Source organism: Chrysochloris asiatica, unplaced genomic scaffold, assembly GCF_000296735.1.
Source record: "Chrysochloris asiatica unplaced genomic scaffold, ChrAsi1.0 scaffold00050, whole genome shotgun sequence".
Classification (NCBI taxonomy): domain Eukaryota; kingdom Metazoa; phylum Chordata; class Mammalia; order Afrosoricida; family Chrysochloridae; genus Chrysochloris; species Chrysochloris asiatica.
In genome coordinates this window covers 4269466-4293033 of record NW_006408568.1, presented here as the reverse complement: position 1 = coordinate 4293033, position 23568 = coordinate 4269466, and the positions used below count along the sequence as shown (strand labels likewise).

General features: G+C 42.2%; 1 protein-coding gene across 1 annotated transcript; it reads right to left on the bottom strand.

Moving 5' to 3' along the window:
* Positions 1-4998: 4998 nt before the first annotated feature.
* FGF23 (fibroblast growth factor 23) lies at positions 4999-13307 on the bottom strand. Its single transcript, XM_006862677.1, has 3 exons — positions 13097-13307; positions 7556-7659; positions 4999-5439 (listed from the first exon to the last, which is right to left on the bottom strand). Exons 1-3 carry the CDS (start codon positions 13305-13307, stop codon positions 4999-5001), a joined length of 756 nt encoding a protein of 251 aa, XP_006862739.1.
* Positions 13308-23568: the final 10261 nt, after the last annotated feature.

The following is a 23568-nucleotide window of genomic DNA, read 5'->3' as shown; positions in this document are numbered from 1 at the left end:
TTTTGTCTGCCTATCCCGCTCCACAATCCCCGTTCAGGCTTTTTTCTACTTCTAAACAGTTCAGGGCCGGCTGTGGCCATTTGGTTTTAAATGGAAACTGTCTCTTTAAATTTCGAGGAGATCTGTGCACATGCGTAGTAGAACCCTCCGAGGGTGGGGCTGGGGTGTCCACTAGCTCAGGCATCCCGATAGTCACCAGAATGGAGGTGCGCAGACAGAAAGTGACCAATTAACAGATACCAAAAGGAAAGACTGTCTACACCTTTATCTCCGCGGTTCTGTCAGGCGTCTGTGGCTGCTTTGATCCTTCCCCTGCTTGGTCTCACCCAGATCGTGTCTCCTGGAGCAGCTGAGCGTCTTGAATTAGAAAGCAATGGATTTCTTCTGCTACAAATTCTCCTAGCTGTAAGCCTTCCAATCTTCTAAATATTCTTTTATATGTGGTCCAGAGTTCTGGGACCATCCCTGAGCCTGCTTGGGACTGTATTCTGTGTTGTTGCTGACCTGATGGAGCTCTTTACTGGACTTCCACCCGATCCACCATCTTGTTTGTTCTCTCTAGTTCCTCTTGTTTTCCTAACCCTTCTGAACTTTGTTTGGGTATATTTGTAAAAGTACTCCCATAAAGCCTGCATTGTACCCTTGCATCTACTCATAGGTCACCCTTAATGGTATATATAATGGTTTTTACCTCTGTTGAACTCTTTTTTGTTGTTGTTGTTGGTGGTGGTGGTGAAGAGCGTGGTCTTTATTTTTCTGTCAGGAGTTCTTGGTGGGGAAGCTCTGCTTCCTTTTCACCAGCACGGGCTTCTTGCTGCGCAGTATGGCACTAGCTCTGTGGGTTGTCGCCATGAGCAGATCAGGCCCATACTTGTTCTTGTTGTCTTTAACTCTTGCATTGCTCTTAGTGTCTTCTGCCTCCATCATTTTGTTGCTGACCAGTATGGAGGACTCTGGTGCTCAAACTCTCTTACAAGGGGCATTATCAACTGAAAGTTCACTTTGTAGACCTTGTCAGAAGGTAATTTGGACACATGTCAAACAGTGAACACTAAGTTTTTTTTTTTTTTACATTAATTACTAAAAGGGAGAGGATGATGGCTCAAGTCAGATAATGGAACACTGACAACTGGCTTGAGCTAATGTGAATTTAAATATAGAAAGTTGTAAATTTGCAACGGCATCATTGCTTCCTGTGTGTTTGGAAACCTGGTCAAATGGAGGTTAAAGAAGGACCTTTAGGGATGCAAATCTCATGAAGAGATGGCGTCAAGGTTTGTTATCTTGCTGTCCTGCTATCAAGTCCACACAGCAATAACACTGCATACATGCTGAGTGCATCGCTTCTGCTTTACTGAGATGATGATGGGTCTATTTAAAAATTTTTTCTCTGTTTTAAAGGAAACATGTTAGAACTAGAGTGATCAGATATTAATTATTGATAAGAGTTTCTTTTGTTTTATTCTGTCTGGATTAATCAAAATTGTTATCTAGAGTCTGTATTATGAATGGAAAGAAAACAATATTGTAGAATTCTCATAACTTTCAAATGTGCTTTCTTTGCATTTTCTTAATGCTCTCCTCTATTTTTTGGAGTCCTTGTGTTACATTGCAGGATAAGCACTGGACCATCAGGTAGGTTTGAACTTCAAGGTTAGCAGTTCAAACTCACCAGTTACTCTTCATGGACCCTACACAGGGTTGCTGTGAGTCAGAATTGACTCGATGGTACTTAACAAATAATCTCTCACTCGCATATTTTGACTTGAAAAATTTTTGTGTGTGTGAATTGAGTGAAGGTTACAGAGCAGATGGTCAGTTTTACATTCAACAAATCACACGTTTCATCTCAATGATTACAATCCCCTCCATGTAACGGCACATTCCACTTTCTGTATTTCTTGTTTCCATATTTCCTCCTTTACCAACCCTTCTGAGTTTTGTCCTTGGGTAAATCCTACCACTTGTCCTGGAATGGTTGACCATTGTATGGAGTGCATATGCCACTAGTGTTGTTCCCCTATGTACCTATCTATTGCTTGGCTAAAAATTGAGCCATAGGGTGAGTTCAGTGACAAACCTGAGTTGAGACTAAGGGTCATAGTCTCAGGGTTCCACAGTCTATCTGACCAGGGAACCTGGTCTTTTTTATGATTCTCAGTTTTTTGCTTTTACTCTATCCAAGACGTTCTAGTATGATCTCTTTCAGAACTGGTGGTAGTGGTAGCCAGGCATCTACTTCTGATCTCAGGGTTGTGGAGACTGATGCTCACATGGACCATTAATTTATTGGACTAATTGTTTCAATGTGTCTTCAATTTTCATCACTCTGCCGTCCTCTAAATCGGGAGAGACCATAGTTGCACCTGAGATGGCCGTATGAGCTTTAAGATCCCAGGTGCTACTTATCAAAGTGAATGAGAACATTGTCTTTGTGAATATGTTATGCCAACTGACCATGGTGTCCCTTGAGACTATGGTTCTGAGCCGCAGGTGTAATAACTCATTCCCTCAAGTTATTTGGTAATGTCTAAGAAGTTTTCATAACTTTGTTCCCTGTATATACCACTACATGTATGGATAAGTTTGCAGCAAAAGTAAAGACCCGTGTACAAATACCTGCTAAACCTGTGTATATGTGCGGGCATATTCCCACCCTCCCTCCCTCCCATACCCATCTAGCCTGTGTGTATGCTAACATTTTATGTAGTAATGCAGAAAGGAGACACAGACAGAAGCTGAGATGAATTTTACTTTTCTTTTACATAGAAGAAAGGAAAAAGGTGAGGTTACAGTTTTATAGAGTGTAAGCAAAATCTTCCAAATAAATAAATAAATATTGCCAAGATACTTAATAACGACAACAAAACCTTGGCTTGCCAAAGAACGTCAGTGAAGATGCTGTTTGTGAGAATACTACTGGTTTTCTACCAAAATCCTTTTGAGATTTTTCCATCTACTTATTAGGATTGCAGGGTTTCCAATAGTTATCGCATAGTCTAACATCTCCAATGGGTAATGGAAGGTATAAAGACAACATTTGCCAGATGCACTGATATATGGTATTATATATTGTTTTAATGCTAAACTATCAGGGAAAAATTGTCCAATGTATCTCTGTTAAGTAAATAAGAATGAGTCCATTTCTAAGGCTTGGTCCATGATGGCAGTGAAGACAAAAAAAAAAAAAAGTGACTTGGAGTAAACCGTTATTTAAACCTACTTTTCAAATGAACATCTCTTTAGGTGTTCATTTAAATAGAGGTAGGAAACTGGGGTTCCCTTGCAGGAATATTCATGGAGTAAGGCTGGTATGAGGTCTGAGCATCAGTCCCACCCATCTGGTGTTCCTCTGCTGGTTGGTTGGTGTTAAGTGCTGTTGAGTCAATTCTGACTCGGTGACCCAGTATAGGATTTTGGAGGGAGACCTTGCAGTCCTACACTTATCCTACAGTGCCACACCAGCTGGGTTCATTAAGGTCCCAAGAATTTCCAAGTGAATGGAGAGCCCAGGAGCCTTTCCACTAATTCCATAGCCACAGCTGTAGAGTACTAGAGAGTGCTAATAGTCTTGTCTTTCTGAACTCCTACACTTTGGCATTGGAGTGGTGCTGTGGGTTAATGAGCTGGACTGCAAAGTCGCTTTGAACCATAATGGGTTAGCGGTTCAAGCTCACCAGTCTCTCCTCAGAAAGCTTATACAGTGTCACAATGGGTCAGAACTGACTCAACGGCACTTCTCAACAACACCACTTTGGCATTAGACATCTTTCCCCTGAGCCCTTGATGCTACTTCATTTAGAAAAAAGGACAGTCTAGAGAAAACCATTGTTTCAAATCTCCTACCCCATAGCAGTAATATTTTTGTGTGATTTATTCAGAATGGATTGTTACTCAATCTGGAATTATAGGCTTCATTAAAGAGCTTATAGGACAACTTGAGTACAGTGAATGTCACTGAAATGTACATGTAGAAACTTGAACTGGTAAATGTTTTAGTATTTGGTATATGTATGTATATTCTTGACAACAAATCTTTTTATATATATGTAGGAGAGACATTTTTCCTTTTCAGAAAAATATTAGCAGAGTAGACTTTCATGAACTGATACTAAAATTTTCCCACTGGCCAAATTCACTAAAGGTAAAGATGAGAACAGGAGGTGAAACTTTTGTGAGCCACTTTGGAATGGAGCAGGGTCATTTTCAGCTTCCTGGCAAAACACACAGAGGGAGAGCATGACAAAGGATCCCTACCCATCTGGGAGGCGGAGTTTTTCTAGCATGACTTTTTGTCCTAATTAAGTTTAAGCCTTTAAGTTATCATCAGCCTATCATCTCTTCCTTCTGCAGACATGCCCAAGGAAGAACAAAGGCTTCCAATTAATGTTTTTATTCATTTGCTCACTTCAGATGCTAATGTCCTAGGCCAAAGTTTGCCAACTCAAATGCTGCCAGGGTCCAGGTCAAAGTTTGTCAACTCAAATACTGCCCACACCTCAGAAACTCATTAGGCTTTGTTTGTGCTAAACTAGTGGAGAGCCATTGAGTCCTCCTGTGTTACTATAAGATAAACACTGACTGCTAACTGCAAGGTCGGGTTCAAACCACTCCTAGGAAACCCTACTCTGGGTCGCTGAATGACCTGACTCAAGGTCACTTAACAATAGTTGAGAGGCATAGGGAAGATAAATATGCTAAAAACAAACAAAAAACCCAATCCATCTCTCCCTCTCCCTTAATGCAATTGAAATTTCTAGTTTACCTACTGGGACTTTTTACTTAGAAAGGTGGTATATGTGGGTGGGGAAGGCAGTGAAACTCCTTTGCTAGGACATCAAAGGTTGACTCTCAGGGGACCTCTTAGGGAGGTTGGAGAGAGGAAGCTAATTCCACACACACTACTCCCCTGCTCCCTGGACTGTAGAGGGAGGTGGTCTCTTGAAGATGGTTTAGTTTGCTGAAGGACTGGTTAAAAAGTATTCCTTCCTGGATTCCCTAGATGAATTTGGGGAAGGAGCGGCACCTTTCCACGCCCATCCCAGCGGCATGTGTGTTGACCCTATGGCCTCTGACCACTCCTAAAGGGTCACTGGCCACCAGGCTGTTGTCTTCGGCACTTGGGAGCTCCTGGGAGCAGGATGCTGGCGCCGGTGTCATTCGGGGCCTGGGCTTGAGCACGTTCAGCGGGTCCCGTTCAGAGTCCTCCTCGGCACTGCGGGTGTGCCGCCGGGGCTTTGGGGTATTAAAGTGAATCAGGGGGATCTCATTCCTTCGGGACAGGAACTGGGAGTAAGGTGGTGGGTTCATGCCTGGCAGGAAGGGCCTCTTGGCTCGCCCCAGACTGACCAGGAAATGGTGCTGAGGAGATTGGTAGACATCATGCCCGTTTTCCAGCGTCCGGTGCCTGAACCTGCAGTTCTCCGAGTTGAAGTAATGCTGAAAGGGCGAAAGTGATGCAGGGAAGACAAGTTAGTCTGAGCTCCCAACCCCAAACTCCTCCTGAAGCCCTAGGGTGTGCATATATTGTGGTTCAAGCCTCCAGATAACACCTCCATTAAACCCCAAACCCAAACCAGTTGTCAAAGTCAGTTCCGTCTCATGGTGACGCCATGTGTTTCAAGACTGTACTCCATAGGGTTTTCAGAGGTCATGACATTTCTTAAACCGATTACCAGGCCTTTCTTCCAAGGTTCCTCTAGATGGATTTGAACCTCTAACTTTTTTAATAGCTGAGAACTTAACTGTTTACTTCACCCAGGGACTCCACAGCTCTATTAGATCCTGGTTACCCTAGTATTTCTGACGACAGACATTGACCATTTAACGCTACCTCTTGGAGAAAAGTGATTTTGGCTAATGCTTTCCAAATTCCTCATGGACTGAGCATAGCTGCTCTAACTGTCAGGGAGTGGCAGTCACTAGGGTTATATAGCTCACTTCCTTGGGGCACATGGCTTTGCTGAGAGAGCAGCACATTCCTCATGCTTCTGGAGAGAAACAACACTGTTCTTCCCACTCTACCTTGTGGAACCCTCATCTGGCTGAAAGTTGGCTTGGGGCTGTCACCTTCCCTGGAGAAATGAGATGGAATACAGTCTGAAGGGTTAAATAGAATTGCGGGTACTCCCGTTAGAAAGACAGTACAGTTTGGGGACTAGGGACATTAGCTTTGGAAACAGATTACCTGGATTTGAGTCTTCACTCTACCACTAACTGGAACCTGGTTTTACTAAGTACCTACTAGGACCTTTAGTTAATTTACAGATTAAGTTGTGAACCCCCAAAATATGTGTTATAAATCCTAATCCCTATATCTGTGTCATGATCTCATTTGGGGAAGGATTCTCTTTGCTATGTTAATGAGTCAGTGTTAACATAGGGAGTGTCTTGAGTCAGTCTCCTTTGAGGTATAAAAGAAACAAATTAAGCAAGCAGTGATGTGGGAGAAGACAGATACTATGCCACATGAGGACTGCCCAGGAGCAAAAACATAAAAGAGATTCAGGAAGAGCCAACAGAGTAAGCCTTCTCCTAGTCAACATGCTGAATTCAGACTTCTAACTTCCTAAACGGTCAGAAAATATAAAGGTTTGTTTGTTAAAGTCTCTTTTGATTTTCTGTTATAGTAGTGCTAGATAGCTAAGACTCATTTATTATTGCATTAAATCTTCACAATCTTTGATGTACTTTTAAATGAGGATTATATGTTTCTGTATTTGTTCAGCAGATATTGATTAAGGGATTATTCTGAGCCAGATAAATTGTAGGGACACAGCACTGAGAAAACCAAAAGATTCTTGCTCCCATGGAATTTCTGGTAGGAATGCCTGGTGGTCAGAGACTCCTGAGATAAGCAGTCCTACAAATTCCCTAACCCAGATCCTTTGGAAGTTACCTGCAACATTAGTTTGAGAAATTTGTTTATTTATAAACTGAATGGCTAGTTAATCCCAATTGAGACAGAGATCATTAGAGATCTTTAAACTAGACGGGCCTCCACAGGTCACATGGGCCATCTCATTGTAATTTTTCAAGGTAGAGCAATTGAAGTTGAAAGAAGAGAGGGGTTAGGGAAGTGGAATGAAGGTCATGGTTAGAAATAGAATCAAGAAGATGCCCGTGGCTCTTCAACTTGTCTAATGTACCTCGTGTGGCACTATTATGATAAGCTCCAGACTGGTAACGGCAACCTCAGGAGTTCATACCCTCCAGCTGCTCTCAGAAACCCTATATAGGGTCGCTATGAGTTGGAACTGACTCAACAGAATACAACAACAAACTACTCAACAACATGAATGCAGTGAATCGGAGATCAACTACTGCATACAAAATACAGTGATAGATACAAAAACGAACACCAACAGCCAACACAGGAGGGAAATTGAGAGCATGGGTTGAAACCACCTGAGTATTTGAGACTTACACCGAATAAAGTACTCAATAAAAACAGATCACTAAAGTACAAATGGACTCATTATGCTATAAAAGCCTATATTCTGTCAAAGCAATTTGGTATTTTGTTTGACTGGCACACACACAAATACAGACTCACCAATCCAAAAATGTTGCCTCTGAAGTCCATACAGAGGTATCGCCTACTCATCACTCCTGTGATCACTACAAAGCCAGAATCCTCTGATCTAATCATCAGGGCACCTGGGGAGAAAGCATACTTGTCAAACACTTGTTTCACATCCAATTAATTCTCACCTTCAAGCACTTCTTGAGGTCTACCTTCATGAAATCTCCTGGTATTAATGAGTACTGATGATGATACAGATTGCTCCCCTTGTACTTATGTGTACATTTCCTGTGACTTGCTGTGTTTGCCTGTTTCATCTCCTTGTCTGAATGGAGCTTTCTGAGCTCCTGGCCAGTAGCATCACTACGGTTGGTGTCACCCACCCACCATTCATTCCCCACGATGGAGCTCTTCCTGTAACAGACTATACAGAGTCCTTAGTAATTCTTTTTAAAATCAATTTTAATGTCCGAATAATATGTGTTAAATAAACTTATCAATTGTTTAAATGTATTATTTCTTAGACTATATGAATATTAGCAGCAAAATTGTTTTATAAAATCTTTCTACACGGAATTACATTATTAGTTACAATGCTATTAGTAGCAAGCTGAAGCCTTCTACAATTTCTCTCCTTTTTCTTTAATTACCACTTTATTATTTTTAAGTTATTAATATTATTATATAATTAATTATATTATTTAATATGCTAATAAATAATATAATTAATAGATAATATTGATTGATATAATAAAAGTAATATTCATAAAAGCTCACAAATACTAATTGTCACAATACTGTAGCTAGCCAAATCCCCCCAAGCTCATTCTCATCTAGTCAGTTCTGACTCATAGCGACCCTATAATAAGAGTAGAACTGCCCCATCGGGGTTTCAAGGCTATAAGTCTTTTCTGAAGCACACAGCCATGCCTTTTCCTGTGGAGTGGCTGGTGGGTTTGAACTGCTGACCTTTCACTTAGCAGTCAAACTCTTAATCATTGTGCCACCAGGTGTCCTTTATTGTAGCTAAAACACCACAAAATTTGACAAAATCAGGAACTATTAAAGCATAGGCAGTTACAAAAACAAGAATGCACATTATAGTGCACACAGACGAAGTCACATGATTCAGAGTGTCATGTAATTGGGTGATAATGATAGCTCTGACCAGAGCACACTATTGTTTGTTGTTAAGGACCGTCGAGTCAGTTCTGATTCATAGTAACCCTGTATAGGGCTTCCAAGGAATGACTATTGGGTTTGAACCGCCGACCTTGCGATTCAAACTGACTTTGCATTCCAGTGCTTATCCTACAGAGCCACACCAAGACTCCAGAGTGCATCATTAAAATGTTTACAGAGTAAATGAAAACATTGTACAGAGTACACTAGAATGTTCAATGAGCATAGAATTTTAGCATTATAGGTATATTGACTCAAGAGCAAAGATGTCAGTTTGACAAGCAAGTTGCTACCTTGGGGACATCAAGGCAAGCGGTCGGGTCCCCTTCGAAGACTAAGACTCAATGGGAATACACGAGCTGACATGTGCTCTAACTGGTGACCACATTGGTCACCGATAGGCAGAAGTGAGGGAAGCTGCGAGCTAAGTCCAACCGTATTCAACGCAAACTGTATGCCCCACCCCATACCTGCTGTCACTGAACTGATTCTGACTCACAGAGTGGGACAGAGTAAACCTGTTCCCATAAGGCGTCCAATACTGTAATCTTTATGAAATAGATCACCCCATATTTTCTCATGTGGTTCGAACTAATAGCCTTTTGGTCAGTGGCTGAGTGCTTAACCATGGTGATACTAGGGCTCCTTTGAGTCACCAGAGACCTTAAATACTTACGTTTTAAGTGTGGCTTGCATTTTATCAATACCTAGTTAAATAACTCAAGTTATTTAACTCTCTGTTTTGTGGTAAGGGTACAGTTAGGTCATAATGGGATAATTTGAAAGGTAATTCAGCAAGATGTCAGCCCCAAGTGCTGTTGTTCAGTTACCTGAACTTTTCTGTTAAAATTGTTTAGGTATTTGAGGCTATCAGAGGACCCCTACTGGTAATAACTAGAATTTCTGCGTGCATCTTATTGGATCATAGCAGGGATTCTAAATCCCTCACCTACAGATATAGCTTAGAGAGTTTGTAAATGCCTCCTAAAGTTGGTGCCTAACCAGTGGAGTTGCCTGATTTAAAGCCCAGGGCTCCTCCACTACCCCATGTAGGTTCAATACAAATGTCTGTGAGGAGTGTTATCAGGCAGTAACTAGACAGAAGTCCTGGTGTATCCCTGAAGGCTACACACTAGTCTGCTAACCCCAAGGTTGGAGGTTGAAACCCACCAGTCACTCCTTGGAAACCTATACTGGGTCACTGTGAGTTGGAACCGACTTGACGGAAATTAACAAAACCAACAGCTGTCTAGAATTGTGGACCACACAGAGTTTTGTAGTGGAAGTAAGGATGACGTTCCATTACCTGTACCCACTGTTACTGAGTAGATGTTGGCTCATAGTAAATCTACAGGACAGTGTATAACTCTACCTCAGGGATTACGAGACGATAGATCTTTGTGGAAGTAGACATTTTCATTTTTATCCTGTGGAATGACTGGTGGGTTTGAACCAACCGACCTTGTGGTAGCAGACCAGTGTTAAACTCATTTCACCACCAGGGTGTTCTCAAGCATATTATGTTGTTGTTGTTGTTAAATGCCTTCGAGTTGGTTCCAACTCATAGTGACCCCATATAGAGTTTCTGAGGAGCACCTGGTGGGTTTGAACTGCTGACCTTGTGGTTCACAGTCCAGTGCTGATCCTACAGTACCATTGTTGTTGTTGTTTATGTGCCATTGAGTCAGTTCTCACTAATGGTGATCCTGTATAGGGTTTCCAAGGAGCAGCTGGTGGGTTTGAACTGCCCACCTTGTGGTTTGCAGTCCAGTGCTGATTCTACAATGCCACACCAGGCGTCCTGTTAAATATCAGCTGAAGAAAATGAATAGCACTTTGGACCTATCAGTGCATCCAGATTGATTTCTGACTTTTGCCAGCAGACTTAAACATTGGCTCCCAAGATGTTCATTCTACAACATTCCCTTGAGCTCTGGAACCTGTTTAGTATTCAGAGAGACCCCTTTCTCCCTCCCCACCCACTCTATCCCCCATTTCCTAGTATGTACATATATTGTATGCAGATTTAAGGATTCTAGATTCCTAGCACCATGCATTTCTTGCATATAGCAAGGCAACAGCAGTATATATATATACATATATATGTATGTTAAAATGCATATATATTATTATTTACTACAATAATAAAGAATGAATCATAATTCCTAAAAGGAGTTTTATTTCATTAAACAGAGTCTGTGATTACTGAGTTTGATCTATTTGGTGCTGTGGGTTAATGTGCCAGACTACAGTCATTTAAACTGCAAGGTTGGCAGTTCAAGTTCACCAGCTGCTCCCAGGAAAATCTTACAGCGTCACTATGGGTCGGAACCGACTTGACGGCACTTAATAACAACAGCAACATATTAAATCAGTTTGTAATTTTCTGTATTCGTAGAATAATGTTTACATTTCTTGTTGTTGCTAAGTGCTGTTGAGTTGGTTCTGACTCATAGCAACCCGGTATAGGGTATTCTAGGCTATATCTTTGTGGGAGCAGAAAGCCTCATCTTTTTCTGGCAGAGCAAATGGTGGGCTTGAACTGCTGACTTTGTGGTTCACAGACCAGTGCTTATCCTACAGAACTACTGTGCTCTCAAGTTTTATATACTTTTCTAAAAGAAAAGATGCTATATTTTTCAATATCCATCTCTCCTCCATCCCTGTGTAAGCATCAAATTCATTGCCATGAAGTCGATTTTTACTCACAGTGACCCCATAGGAGAGGGTACAACTGCTTTTTAGGGTTTGCAAGGCTTAATCTTTATGGACACAGACTACTACATATTTTTTCTGGGAAGCAGCTGGTGGGTTCAGATGACCTTCCAGTTAACAGCCAAAGTTTTTACTCTGGTGCCATCTACCAACCTTATATGAATTTCTTGCGTGACAGATGATTGACTATTGAGGATTGTGAACCAATTTTCCATAAACAATCTTTAAAAGTCATCTCCAGGTGGAGTCCTGATGTGTCGCTGTAGGGTAAGCACTGCACTGCTAACCGCAAAGTTGGTGGTTCAAACCCACCAGTTGCTCCTTGGAAACTCTATAGAGGGACTGTTATGAGTCAGAACTGACGCAACAGCACACAACAACTGAGTGGTACAAACAGTTAATGTGCTCTATTGCTAACTAAATGTTAGAGGCTCCTTGAAAAAAAGTTCTGGTCATCTGCTTCTGAAAAAACAGCCATTGAAACCCCTGTGGTATTTGTTGTAAGTGCATCGAGTCAGTTCCAACTCATAACCACCCTATATAGGGTTTCTGAGATACTGCTGGTGAGCTTGCTGTTCAAACTGACCTAGCAGCCCAGCGTATTAACCTGCAGTGCCGTACCAGGATTCCAAATCAAAGGCAGGGAACCTTTTTTCTGCTAAAATTTATAACATTCCCGGTCGTACAAAATTATCAAATTAAAACTTAGCCTGCTATATTTGGTCAAATATTTAGTTAACTTACCTCTAATGTGATGGCTGGAACTGCATGCGGTTGCCTTGGCAGGGCCAGACCAAATGATTTAGTGAACCTCATATGGACTGAAGCTCAGACATTCCCCACCCCTGCTCTAAATATTCTAGTTTGCATCTTTAAAACACTGAAAACCCCCACGAAGTACAGTTCTACTCTGACATACATGTGATCACCATAAGTCAGAACTGAGAATCTTTATAAACTATAGATTCCACTTAGTGGACTGTCAGTGAGTTCTCAGCTAGCTCAACTTGCTACTTATGAGATAGTTTCATCTCCATAGAGAAGAATCACCAACTCACACCAAACTGGGCACTACCAAATAAAACCTGGAGAATGGATGGATGGGTGCTTGGATAGATAGATAGGTTGTGCATGTATGAATTTTCAAAGGACAGCCTGACCCAGGTTAGACTCTCCGATACAACACATCTGAACAATCTGCCTTCAATACCTTTTTCTTGAGAGCCTTTCATAAAGCCAAAATACTAAACTAGGCAAAAGCCCAAGTTCATCTATCCTAATTTTTGGTCTGGTACAGGAATCTCCTTTACAACCTCCCTAGCTAACTCAGTCCAAGGTTTATGAGTTTAAGTCCAGTGTCTACTGCTCTTTCTAGCTTTTTTTCCTCTCAGCCTCCTTACCTGCCTTTCTGTACACTCTGGCTGCTTGGACAGAACAGAGGGAAAGGGGTTCCTACTTACAGAACAGAGGAAGAGGAATTGAGTTAGGACACAAACTGTGTATGTTGGGAGAAACCAGTGACCATTAATTAGGGAGTTGGGGAAACCTTCCCCCAGGGCTATAAACCACACAAAATAAGTGGATTCTGGTCAAAGAATGAGAAAGCTGGATTAGTCCCTGGCCTACCCCAAAGCATCTCCAATTGCTTCTTCCCCACCTGAAGCCCCTACTCACTATAGATGGTCTGATGTGGTGAGCCGTCCACGTGACCATCCTTGTGGATCTGCAGGTGGTAGCTGTTCCTGGTGGTGGCTGTGTACAGGTGGGTCAGCCCACCCCAGCTGGAGTCAAGCAGCGGGGAGATGTTGGGATAGGCTCTGACCCTGCACACACCATACATGCTGTACAAGGCGCAGACCCAGAGCCTGAGGCGGGCCCCCAACATCACTGCTCTCTGAATGGCTGGAGCTGAGTTTGAAACCTGACACCGTCTCCCTGATTCCGCTGGCTTGTTTGCCCCCTGTGGCCTTTCCCCTCTCTTCTTCCTTGTGGGTGGATATCTGGAGTGAGGAGTGTGGCTGGATTCCCTCCTTTTTTCCCCTTGGACTTTTAAAGGGTAGCAGTGTGACATCAAACAGGAAAAATTCCAATGTCCACATCCTTTGTGTTGTAATCAGCTCATTTGAAGACAGAACAGATACTCTGGGGATCACGGAAGGCACTTGGGTTCCAGACACGTGCGCACTCACACACACACACACACACACACACACATACATATGCACACACATCTACCTCAATTTTAAGCCAACGCTCTGAAAAATGAATGTGTGGGCAAAAGTTAGCTGCAACTCTGGGTTGTCTGCTGACCTATCCCACTTCCACCAGGAAATGTGAAGGCAGCCAGCGGTTCCGAAAAAAAATGCAGCTAGTCATGCAGTCAATGAATACCTATGCAATTCATCTCCCAATGAGTCTAGTCATTTTGGTTTTTCTTAGTCCTTTTAATTCCAACCAACAGGTGCATGGTGCACACTCAGTGCTTTTTCTAGGTACAACACTAAGTAGGTATTTTGAGAACTAAAACCAGTTGATTTAGAGTCAATTTCAACTCATGGTGACTTCATACGTGTCAGAGAACCGTGTTCCATAGGGTTTTCAATGGCTGTGATCTTTTGAATATTGATTGCCAGCTCTTTCTTCTGAGGTACTTTTGGGAGCACTGAAATTGCCAACCTTTTAGTTACCTGCTGAGCATGGTAACCGTTTGCACCACTCAATGACTTCAGGTATTTTAAAGCTGGAGAATGACATGACACCATTAGGCAAATGCTATCTTCTGGGACCTCCAACTCATAAAAGACATAGATGTTGGGAGCAGGGGCACAAAACCTAAAGTTACCATCTTGTCATGATTTCAAAATGGGAAGAAATACAAAAAGGCCATATGGTCACTATTGCTTTATAAAATGCCAAAGATTTGCTTTCTCAGTTTTCCTAGTTTGGATTGTCTAGGGCAACCAACCTGATTGTTTTGCTCTCTACAATTGTAGGGAGACTAAGTCAGAAACCTCAGGCAGACTGGCAGGCTGCTGGTGGAGCAGAGGGGATCAGAGCTCAGGAAGGGTCTCTGGGCTGCAGGGCAGAGTGTCTGCTGATAGGTGCCCTATTCCTGTGACTGGATACTTTCTTCGAGGTGCTGCTTAGGGGTGTGTCCTCTGAGAAGCTATAGGCTGATGTGGGAGGGCTATTCCTAACCCATATGGTCCAGTGGGAAAGAAGCTAATGGAACACATGCAGGAAAAGCATATAAGAATATTGCTGCTCTTCCAAGTTCCCACTTGGAAGAGTACATACTACATCCAGCCATTAAGCTAAACATTGTGGTGATATGAAGAGGCAGTAACAAGAGATAATCCTAACATGGAGCAGAATGTGATGTGCAGCTATACCAAGCCCACACCAAGCCCATTGAATCGATTCCAATTCATAGGGGCCCTATAGGACAGAATTGAACTGCCCCATAGGGTTTCCAAGGCGGTCATCTTTACAAAAGCAGACTGCCACATCTTCCAGTAGCGCCTAGTGGGGTCAGCGACTGCTGGTCTTTTGGTTGACATCCAAGTACCTTACCACTGTGTCACTGGGACCTTTTTGCAGGCAAAAAGAGATGACATGTGTGACCCTACATTCAGACAGTTTATAAAGCATTTTCACATGTATTAGCTCATTCGAACCTCACTACTACTCTGAGAATTGTCAGCATTTAAATTTGTACATGAAGAAATAGAGATTTTGGTCTTCTGTCCAAAATCACAAAGCAAATAAATGAGAGAGCTAGGATAAGGGTGTAGCGCTGTAGATTAATGCATTGGACTACAAAGTCAGTTTGAACGGCAAGGTCAGCAGTTCAAGCTCATCAACCACTCCTTGGAAACCCTATACAGGGTCACTGTGAGTCAGAACAGATTCAGCAGTACTTAACAACCACAACAAAGTCAAGGTCATCTGGTTCCCTAGGCAGTTTCTCCAATAGTCATTGCAACAACATGTATTGTAATTTACTATTCCACTATTGTTCTAGGTTCTTTCCTTGTAAGAAGTCATCTGGTCTTCCTAGTAACTCTGTGTATAGGTGCTGTTATCACCTTTATTCAGGCAAAGAAACTGAGGCATACAGAATTTAAATTACTTGCCCAAAGATATACTTCTAATAAGAAGAAAACATTGGATTTAAATCCAGGTGGTCTGACTCCAGACCTCCTAATAACTTTACGAGATGTACAAACCCACATCAAGCTAGGAGCTGGGCAAGCAAGTTCAGGTAACAACAAGAAATAACAGCCCTTGTTTTTTTGCCACTCCTTTACCCAGGATTTGTCTTTTGGAAATGCTTTTCTTCCAGACTAGATACAAGATTTATACATTTTCAAAGCAGCCTTCTCTTATAGCATCCACACAAGAGTTCACAAATACAGTACTACATTGTAGTTGATTAAATAAACAGCTAGCATCCAGAATTGAAATACAAATCATTTGAGAACATTTGCTGATATATAACCCTGTGTTTCCTCTTCTGATTATTAAGTACCTGTGAAGCAACCTTCTCTGTATAAGCAATTGCGAACCGTCTCTGTTCAAGAAAGAAGAGAATGAAGGACTTAAAGGAATAAAAAGCTCTCAAGGGGCTTACAATATAATTGAACAGAGAATGTCTTTGTTGAATACGAAGCAATGTGTGTTGTTAGTTGACATTCTGTCGACTCTGACTCCCGAACAGAATGAAATGGTGCCCCGTTTTTTGCCACAGTTTGAGCCCACTGTTGAGACAATGTGTGAGAGGTACCACATTACTGGGACATAGGACGGGGTTTAATGGAATGAAAAGATAGTGGAAGCCCCCTTGTACAAGAAATACTAATAGAATTTAAAAAGAGGAGAGAGCAGGGTGTTTGGGCATTGGGTGAAGAAGGTCCTTGGTGGGGAACTTTGTAGGATGGACAGAGTAGGGGATTTCCCAGCTCCTGCCAAGGCACAGTGGGGAGGAAGTTCAAGTGTCCTGGGAGCGAGGACGTGATTATTCTCGTAGTCCTGCAGTGATGGGTTCACCTGCTTCACCTTATCTCATTAAGACAGAGAACTGATGTGCTGGCTTATTGCACTTCCAAACACTTCCCTCCAAGAGGTAACCCGGAATGCTGGACAGCTGGATTTCAATGCAGGGCAGGACTGAGGGGTGTAGGTTTATTCCCGAGGGGAGCTGGAGGAGTGGTGGTGGAGATGCATTCCATCCTTTGAGAGTAAAGGATGATGCTGAAGATCTGAGCAGAATTATTCCCATTGGAGATATGGAAAAATGGAGACAGGAGGCCAAAATTTGCCTAGCAGCATACAAAGGCTGCCTAACTTCTAGCTCCTGGCTAAACTCATTACCCACCAAAATGAAACCCACTGCTAGAGTGGATTCTGACTCAGTGACTCTGTAGCCCAGAATGGGCTTTTCTCCCAAGAAGCTGCTGGTGTTTCAAACCACTGACCTTTCAGGTGGCAGCCAAGTGCTCTCACCATTATACCACCAGGGCACCTCAAACTTGGCAGTCCATTAGAATCACCTGAGGTACTTTAACAGTCACGCCCCAGAACCTCAGACCAGGACTTTGAACCAGTTCATTCTAGTTCAACTCCCTAGTGAGAAGTTATCTTTCCAACCAGATTTACTGAATCAGAATCTACAGTTTAACAATATCTCCAGGTGATTCTTATATATGGAGATCCCATTAAAAATGTAAATTCTGATTCAGTCTATCTGAGGTAGTGGTTGTGGTGTGCTGTGGAGTCGGTTCCCACTCATAGTCAACCTGTGTATAGGGTTTCCCAGGCAGTAAATCTTTACTTACGGGAGTAGAAACTTCACATGCTCCCTCGGATCAGCTGGTCGATTAGAACTGCTAACCTTGTGGTTAACAGCCAAACATGTTACCAGGGCTCCCAATATATCTGGGGTGGAAAGAGAAAGGCAAAGGCAAATTCTCAGTAGAACTGATTGGAAGATCTGCCTTGGATTTACAGAATCAAAAGGGGGTGAAGTTCAGGTAGTTGCACTTTTTCAAAGGTGCTTTGGAGATTTGAAACCACCACACTAGAAGTTACCGAAATTTACCAATATTGAATTCTACCTATTCCCTGGAATTAGTGTACAAAGATCAAGATCAAGATCCCCTTGGCTGCCTGCTCAATTTCCTATTCCCTTCAAGGATTTTTAGTCCAACTGGGCAAGTTAGGATGTAAATAGGCCTTTCTAGGGAAATTTTAAGGAGCCCTGGTAGTACAGAGGGTTAAGCACTAAGTGGCAACTAAAGGGTTCAAACCAACCTATGGTTCTAAAGGAAAAAAAAAAAAAAAACCGGAGATCTGCTTCCATAAAGATTACAGCCTAGAACACACTATGGGGTGGTTCTTCTCTATCCCATGGGATCACTTTGAATTAGAACAACACTTTGAATTAAAACAACAACAACAAATTTTAGTACTGAATACAGATCAGTACATGGTTTTTGAACATGTTATCGGAAGGGACCAGTCCCTCTTACTAACATGTTAAGAGGATGAGGGACCAATCCCTGGAGAAAGACATCATGCTTGGTAATTTTAGGCTGTAATCTTTATGGAAGCAGGTAAAGTGGATGGTCAGCAAAAAAGAGGAAGACCCCCAATGAGATGGATTGACAGAGTGGCTACAACAACAGGTTCAAACATAGGGCCGATTGTAAGGATGATGTAAGACTGGGCAGTGTTTCGTTCTGTTGTACACACGGTCGCTATGAGTCAGAGCCAATTTGATGGCACCTACACACTGTGTTTATAAGAAGGGCCCTTCTTTAGGGCTGGTGGATGTGGGCGACTACAGTGTAGTTTCAGAGGACGAGGGTAGGAGAGCCCAGGGTATGTTCCTACCCGTCACACCTAGAGGGCGCTCATCTGTTACAGTTCAGGTTGGAGGATCCGGGATCTAGGTATAGCAGATGGGAGCAGGCAGCTCAGGGAGAGGATGCTGATTTGTGTTTTTGAGGTATCACTGATCTTGGTCTGGGGGCGGGGGGGGGGGGGGGCGCTGCCTGGGAGGTTGCAGAGAGGTAGGTCCGGTGACGGGGCTCCCGTGACTGGCTGGCCTCCTTCTTGACCTGGAACCTCTTGGTTACCGCATCAGAAGAATTTGCACAGGGAGCAGTGTGGAGGTCTCTGGTCCAGCCTCTGCATTTGTAACTATAGAACCAAGGGTCTGAATATGGATTGATAAGGAACTATTGGGAATCTGTAGCTCCGCAAATTCATTCCTCTCCCTCTCCCTCACCTTCTAACTTCTTTTTCTCAGAAACCTCTCTGATAAGGAAATCTGAGGTTACTTCTCCCAGATTATATTCTCTCACTGTAAAGACTTCAACAGTTTTCAAAAAAGTAACATTGTCTTGACTGCCGTTAGGTTATGATAAAATACACAGGAATCAAAATGAAAGAAAGAAAAACCAAGAGATAAAAGAGGAGGTGGTAAAAAGAAGAGAGAGAAAAAAAAGTATTCTCATACAATTTGATGAACTTGACCTACACCTATGGAAGCAGTAGCTCAAAAGAGGGAACAAATCCTTACAGCGAGGACCATTCCCACCCCCTCCACACACAGAGTAGACAGGGATGGGCAACTTGGACATTGCCTACCCAAAATGGGGGGCAGGGGGCTACAAAGGCAAGACGTGACTGGCTTACAAGCTTTCAAGAGGGAACCTAGATCCAGAGGGCCTGGAGGAAGGTAGAATCTCCAGTGAGTAGTATTCAGTCTGACTAGGCGGGGCTGATGCAATGAAATGCAGACGGGTCTCTTGTGATACAATAGTGAATAATTGTTATCAGGACTGATTGTGAGGGTCGGAAATGTAAAGGTAGACATTTTATAGCAAGGAGGGGAGTGATTAATTTTTCAGTCTAGGAGCGGAGGTCCCTAGGACCATCAAGGGAGAAGAGCAGAGAGCAGGACCCTACCCAGAGAATCAGTGATGCCTGAAATGGAGGCAGAGATAATGACATGGAGTGATGGAGCGGCTGGAGACTTTAGATCCAGAGAGGGAGAGCGACTGTGTGCTGAAGACCTGGGGGTACTGGGGAAGGATTGCAACCATGGCAATGAGTCTATATATGATAGAATGAATGTAAAACTGATGTTCTCCCATGTAAACTATCACATAATTCACAATAAAACATTAAAAAAAAAGAGGAGGTGGTCTCTGGTGGTTTACAGTTTTTTGTTTGTTTTAAGTATTTAATAAACAACAACAACAAAGGGATGTCTGGCATTTTAATAGTTAGAGCTATGAAGTTGACATGTTTTTAATATTAGAATTTACCTACATATTGTGTACATTGTCTAAGAAAATAAGGTCTATCAAGATATGAACAATATACTTCAATAATTCATTATTTGGGTATTTTGTTGTTGTTTTTGTTAAGTGCCATCAAGTTGATTCCAACACATAGCGACCCTGTATAGGGTTTCCAAGGAGCAGCTGGTGAGCTTGAACTAGTGGCCTTTACAGTTCAAATGACTTTTCAGTCTGACTCATTAGCCCACAGCACCACACCAGGACTCCTCTCATCTGCTACGCTGAAAACACGTATTTTAGTTTTATAGCTTGGAGATCCCGGACCATACAGTGATTTGCCATTTTGATAATTAAGAGGAAAATTAATAGAAGGATCTTCACTGTAAAAACAGTTATAGATGTAATGTGTATGTTCAGAGAATTGTGTTTAACTATTGTTTTTATATACTTAATTAAATGTGCTCACAGTGGTTTGTTACAGGTAAACTGGATGCTTATTTGCAAAGTTCTATATAGAACTTTGCAAACAAACAAAGTTCTTATAGAACTTTGCAAACAAAGTTCTATATAGAACTTTGCAAACAAACAAAGTTCTATTTAGAACTTTGTAAACAAACATATAGAACTTTGCAAATAAGCATCCAGTTTACCTGTAACAAACTACTGTGAGCACATTAAGTATATAAAAACAATAGTTAAACTCAATTCTCTGGAAATACACATTACACCTATAGCTGTTTTTTTTACAGTGAGGATCTTTCCATTAATTTTCCTCTTAATTATCAAAATGGCAAATCACTGTATGGTCCTGCATCTCCAAGCTATAAAACTGAAATACATGTTTCCAGTGACCAGGAAAGCAAAGAACGCGGCTACTGCCCAGCTGTTGAAGTTGTGGCTGTCTCTCTTTCCGGGAAACAGAAGATGCATCTATCACTGCAGTGGCGAGGTATAAGATGAAGGCAGTTGCTCTGAAGCACAGGCCCGTCTGTGCCACTTTCAGCAGGGCCCTGACGGTGCGGGGGTAGTTGAGGTCCAGCAGTCTCTCTGAGGGATTCGCGCTGTACTGCTCTGCGCTGGCTCGGGGTCCCAGTGTATTGCTGCCGCTGTTGCTGCTGGTGGTAGTGCGGATGCACCCAGCTCTCTGCGACATGGTGCAGCCCAAATCAGCCCGCTGCCTCCACCTTACAGTTTTTTAAAAACTTCTTTTTATAAGGAAGAGTAGGGGCTCTATCCCAGATGAAAAACAAGCAAACAAACAAACAAAACAAAATCCCTTGCTGTCTAGTCGATTCTGACTCATGGTGACCCCATGTGTTGCAGTGTAGAACTATAGAGTTTGCTTGGCTATAATTTTTAGGGAAGCAGATCACCAGGCCTTTCTTTAGCAGTACCTCTGGGTAATTCTGAATCATCAACCTTTTGGTCATGTGTGGAGAAAATCTGTCCGGTGGGACATATAGAACCTGCAAAATCATTTGGTTTGGCTCTGCCAAGGCATCTGCAGTTCCAGCCATCACATTAGGCGTAAATTCATTTGTTTGACTAAATATAGCAGGCTAATTTTTGAGTTGTTAATCTTGCATGGCCCGTGAATGGTGTTATAAATTTTGTCAGGAAAAAAGGTTCCCCACCCCAGTTTTAGGTTAATAGTTGTGTGCAAACTATCCTATCCAGGGACCTTCTTCCAAATGAGGCTTTCTCTAAAGACTCAGTCTCAGAGCTGTTAGGACCTGGCAATCTTGCCCTCCCTATCCCCACCCCATCCTCTCCCCTACGCCCCCTACTCACAAGCCTGTCTCCATTACATGAGGACTGCTCCCACCACCATCTTACTCAGAGGACTGACTCATTTCATCTCTGGGTTCAGGAGGCATGGAGGTGTGTGTGGGGGAGTCTAAGCCATCCAGCACAAAAGACTGTTATTAATTTCTTCTCAGAGTTCTCTGAGGAAGTGTTACACCCTTTCTCAAACACCATTCCTATTCTTGCCATCCCAACAGCTAAACAGGTTTCCTTAAACTAGATCAGCTTAACAGGTGCTCTTAGCACCTAATGATTCATAGAAAGCCTAATGCGTGGCTAGTAGCTTGTGGAAAATCTTTAGGAAGTCCTGGTGTGGCACTGTGGGCTAATGCATCAGACTGCAAAGTTGTTTGAACTGTAAGGTCAGTGGTTCAATCTCACCAGCTGCTCCTTGGAAATTCTGTACAGGGTCGCTATGGATTGGAATCAACTCGATGGCACTTAACAACAACAACAAGAAAAAAGTACAGCTCCCATCTTCAAGGAGTTTACAATTTACTGCACAGGACCTATTTTACAGTGGCCCAGTTCTTCAAAACCTACAATGTAAAATTCACATCTGTTGTCTCATCTGAGTCTCAAGGCAGTTCTGTGAAGTTGGTTGGGAGATGTTTGGAATGACTTCCTCAAGAGCATCCCACCTCCTGATACACACAATTTGTGTTGAAATGTAAAAGAAAGGGGGGGAAATCCATTATTTATAAAATAATTGCTTATCAAAATGCCAATCAGTAGAGAAATGTATGAAGAGTGAACATCCTGTATAGTTTCAGAGATAAAATATTACCAGAGGTAAAGTATTACAGGTTTGGGTTGTATTGCAATGTGCACTTCTATATGTATATATATGCACTTCTGAAATACAAAGTTGCTATCATATTATCTATAGCATAAGCCCATTTTGTCCAACCACAAGTCATGTGACTTTCTCTCCAGGGCAGTATGTGTATGTCGATCTCAGTGTTTTTAATGGCCACATTTCATCATATCCATTTGAGAGTGGTTGGTTCTTCTGGAAGCCCCATTTTCACTTCCTTTATGCCACACTCTGCCTCAGAGATGTTTGGGGTGGTTCCCAAGACCACAGAACTTCCACACATACACACACACATATATACATTACACACATACATGCATACATATAAGGATAAGCCAGGAAGTATTGCTACTAGGGTTTTAGTTCATACATGTATGGGTTTATGCCAAATAAAACATGTTTAAACATGTCTCTGTCTGTGATCCATATATGGCTGCAGGCAAGTTCTCTCTGTAATACTCTTGTTTTAATCTTTTAGGGTACTGTCATAAAAAAAGGTCCAATCAAAACAGTGACTTCTGAGGGGATCTGCTGGGCCAATTAAATTCAAGGCAGAGAGGTCAGCTCAGAAGGTTATGGTGACTACTTTTTGGAATTCCAAAGGGGTCATCTTGGTATATTTTCTCAAAGGACACAGGACAATCATGGGTGCTATGATCTGCACTGGGCTGAGAACCACAAGGTCAGCAGTTCAAACCCACCATCTGCTCTTTGAAAACCCTATACAGGGTCATTAAGAGTCAGAACTGACTTGATGGCATGTTTTTTATTAAAAAAAAAAAAATTGAAAACTGCATTGGTGAGAAAAGGTTCAAGAAAGTTGTGCTGAGTATTTTTTTCCCCCCTTACAACAATTCACCTGATCGTTCTTTAAGGGTAACAAAGGTTATCCTGTGAGAATTTCATTACCCCACCCACCCTACATCCCTGATCGTGCCCCTTCAGACCTTTTTTATCCACAAAACTCAAAAGAACATTGAAAAAGCACACAATGTGAGTTGCTTGAGAATGCCCAAACTTCTGTTTGTTTGTTTTTCATTATTATTGCTAGGAATTTATTTATTTATTTAAGTTTTTATTGTGAATTGAGTGATAGTTTACATGGGAGAATGTCAGTTTTACACTCATTGTTTCATTGCAATGATTACAGTCTCTTCCATGCTTCATCATTCAATAGTACTTGCTTCTATTCCCTCTGTTGTAGTTTTTTT

What these genes read in the sequence shown, in the direction of transcription:
- FGF23 (XM_006862677.1), bottom strand. Translation starts at nt 13,307, where the DNA reads ATGTTGGGGGCCCGCCTCAGGCTCTGGGTCTGCGCCTTGTACAGCATG. An exon ending in ACCACATCAGACCATCTATA is followed by an intron (nt 7,660 to 13,096) that starts GTGAGTAGGGGC and finishes CTTTCTCCCCAG; the next exon opens with GTGCCCTGATGATTAGATCA. An exon ending in GAGGCAACATTTTTGGATTG is followed by an intron (nt 5,440 to 7,555) that starts GTGAGTCTGTAT and finishes TCGCCCTTTCAG; the next exon opens with CATTACTTCAACTCGGAGAA.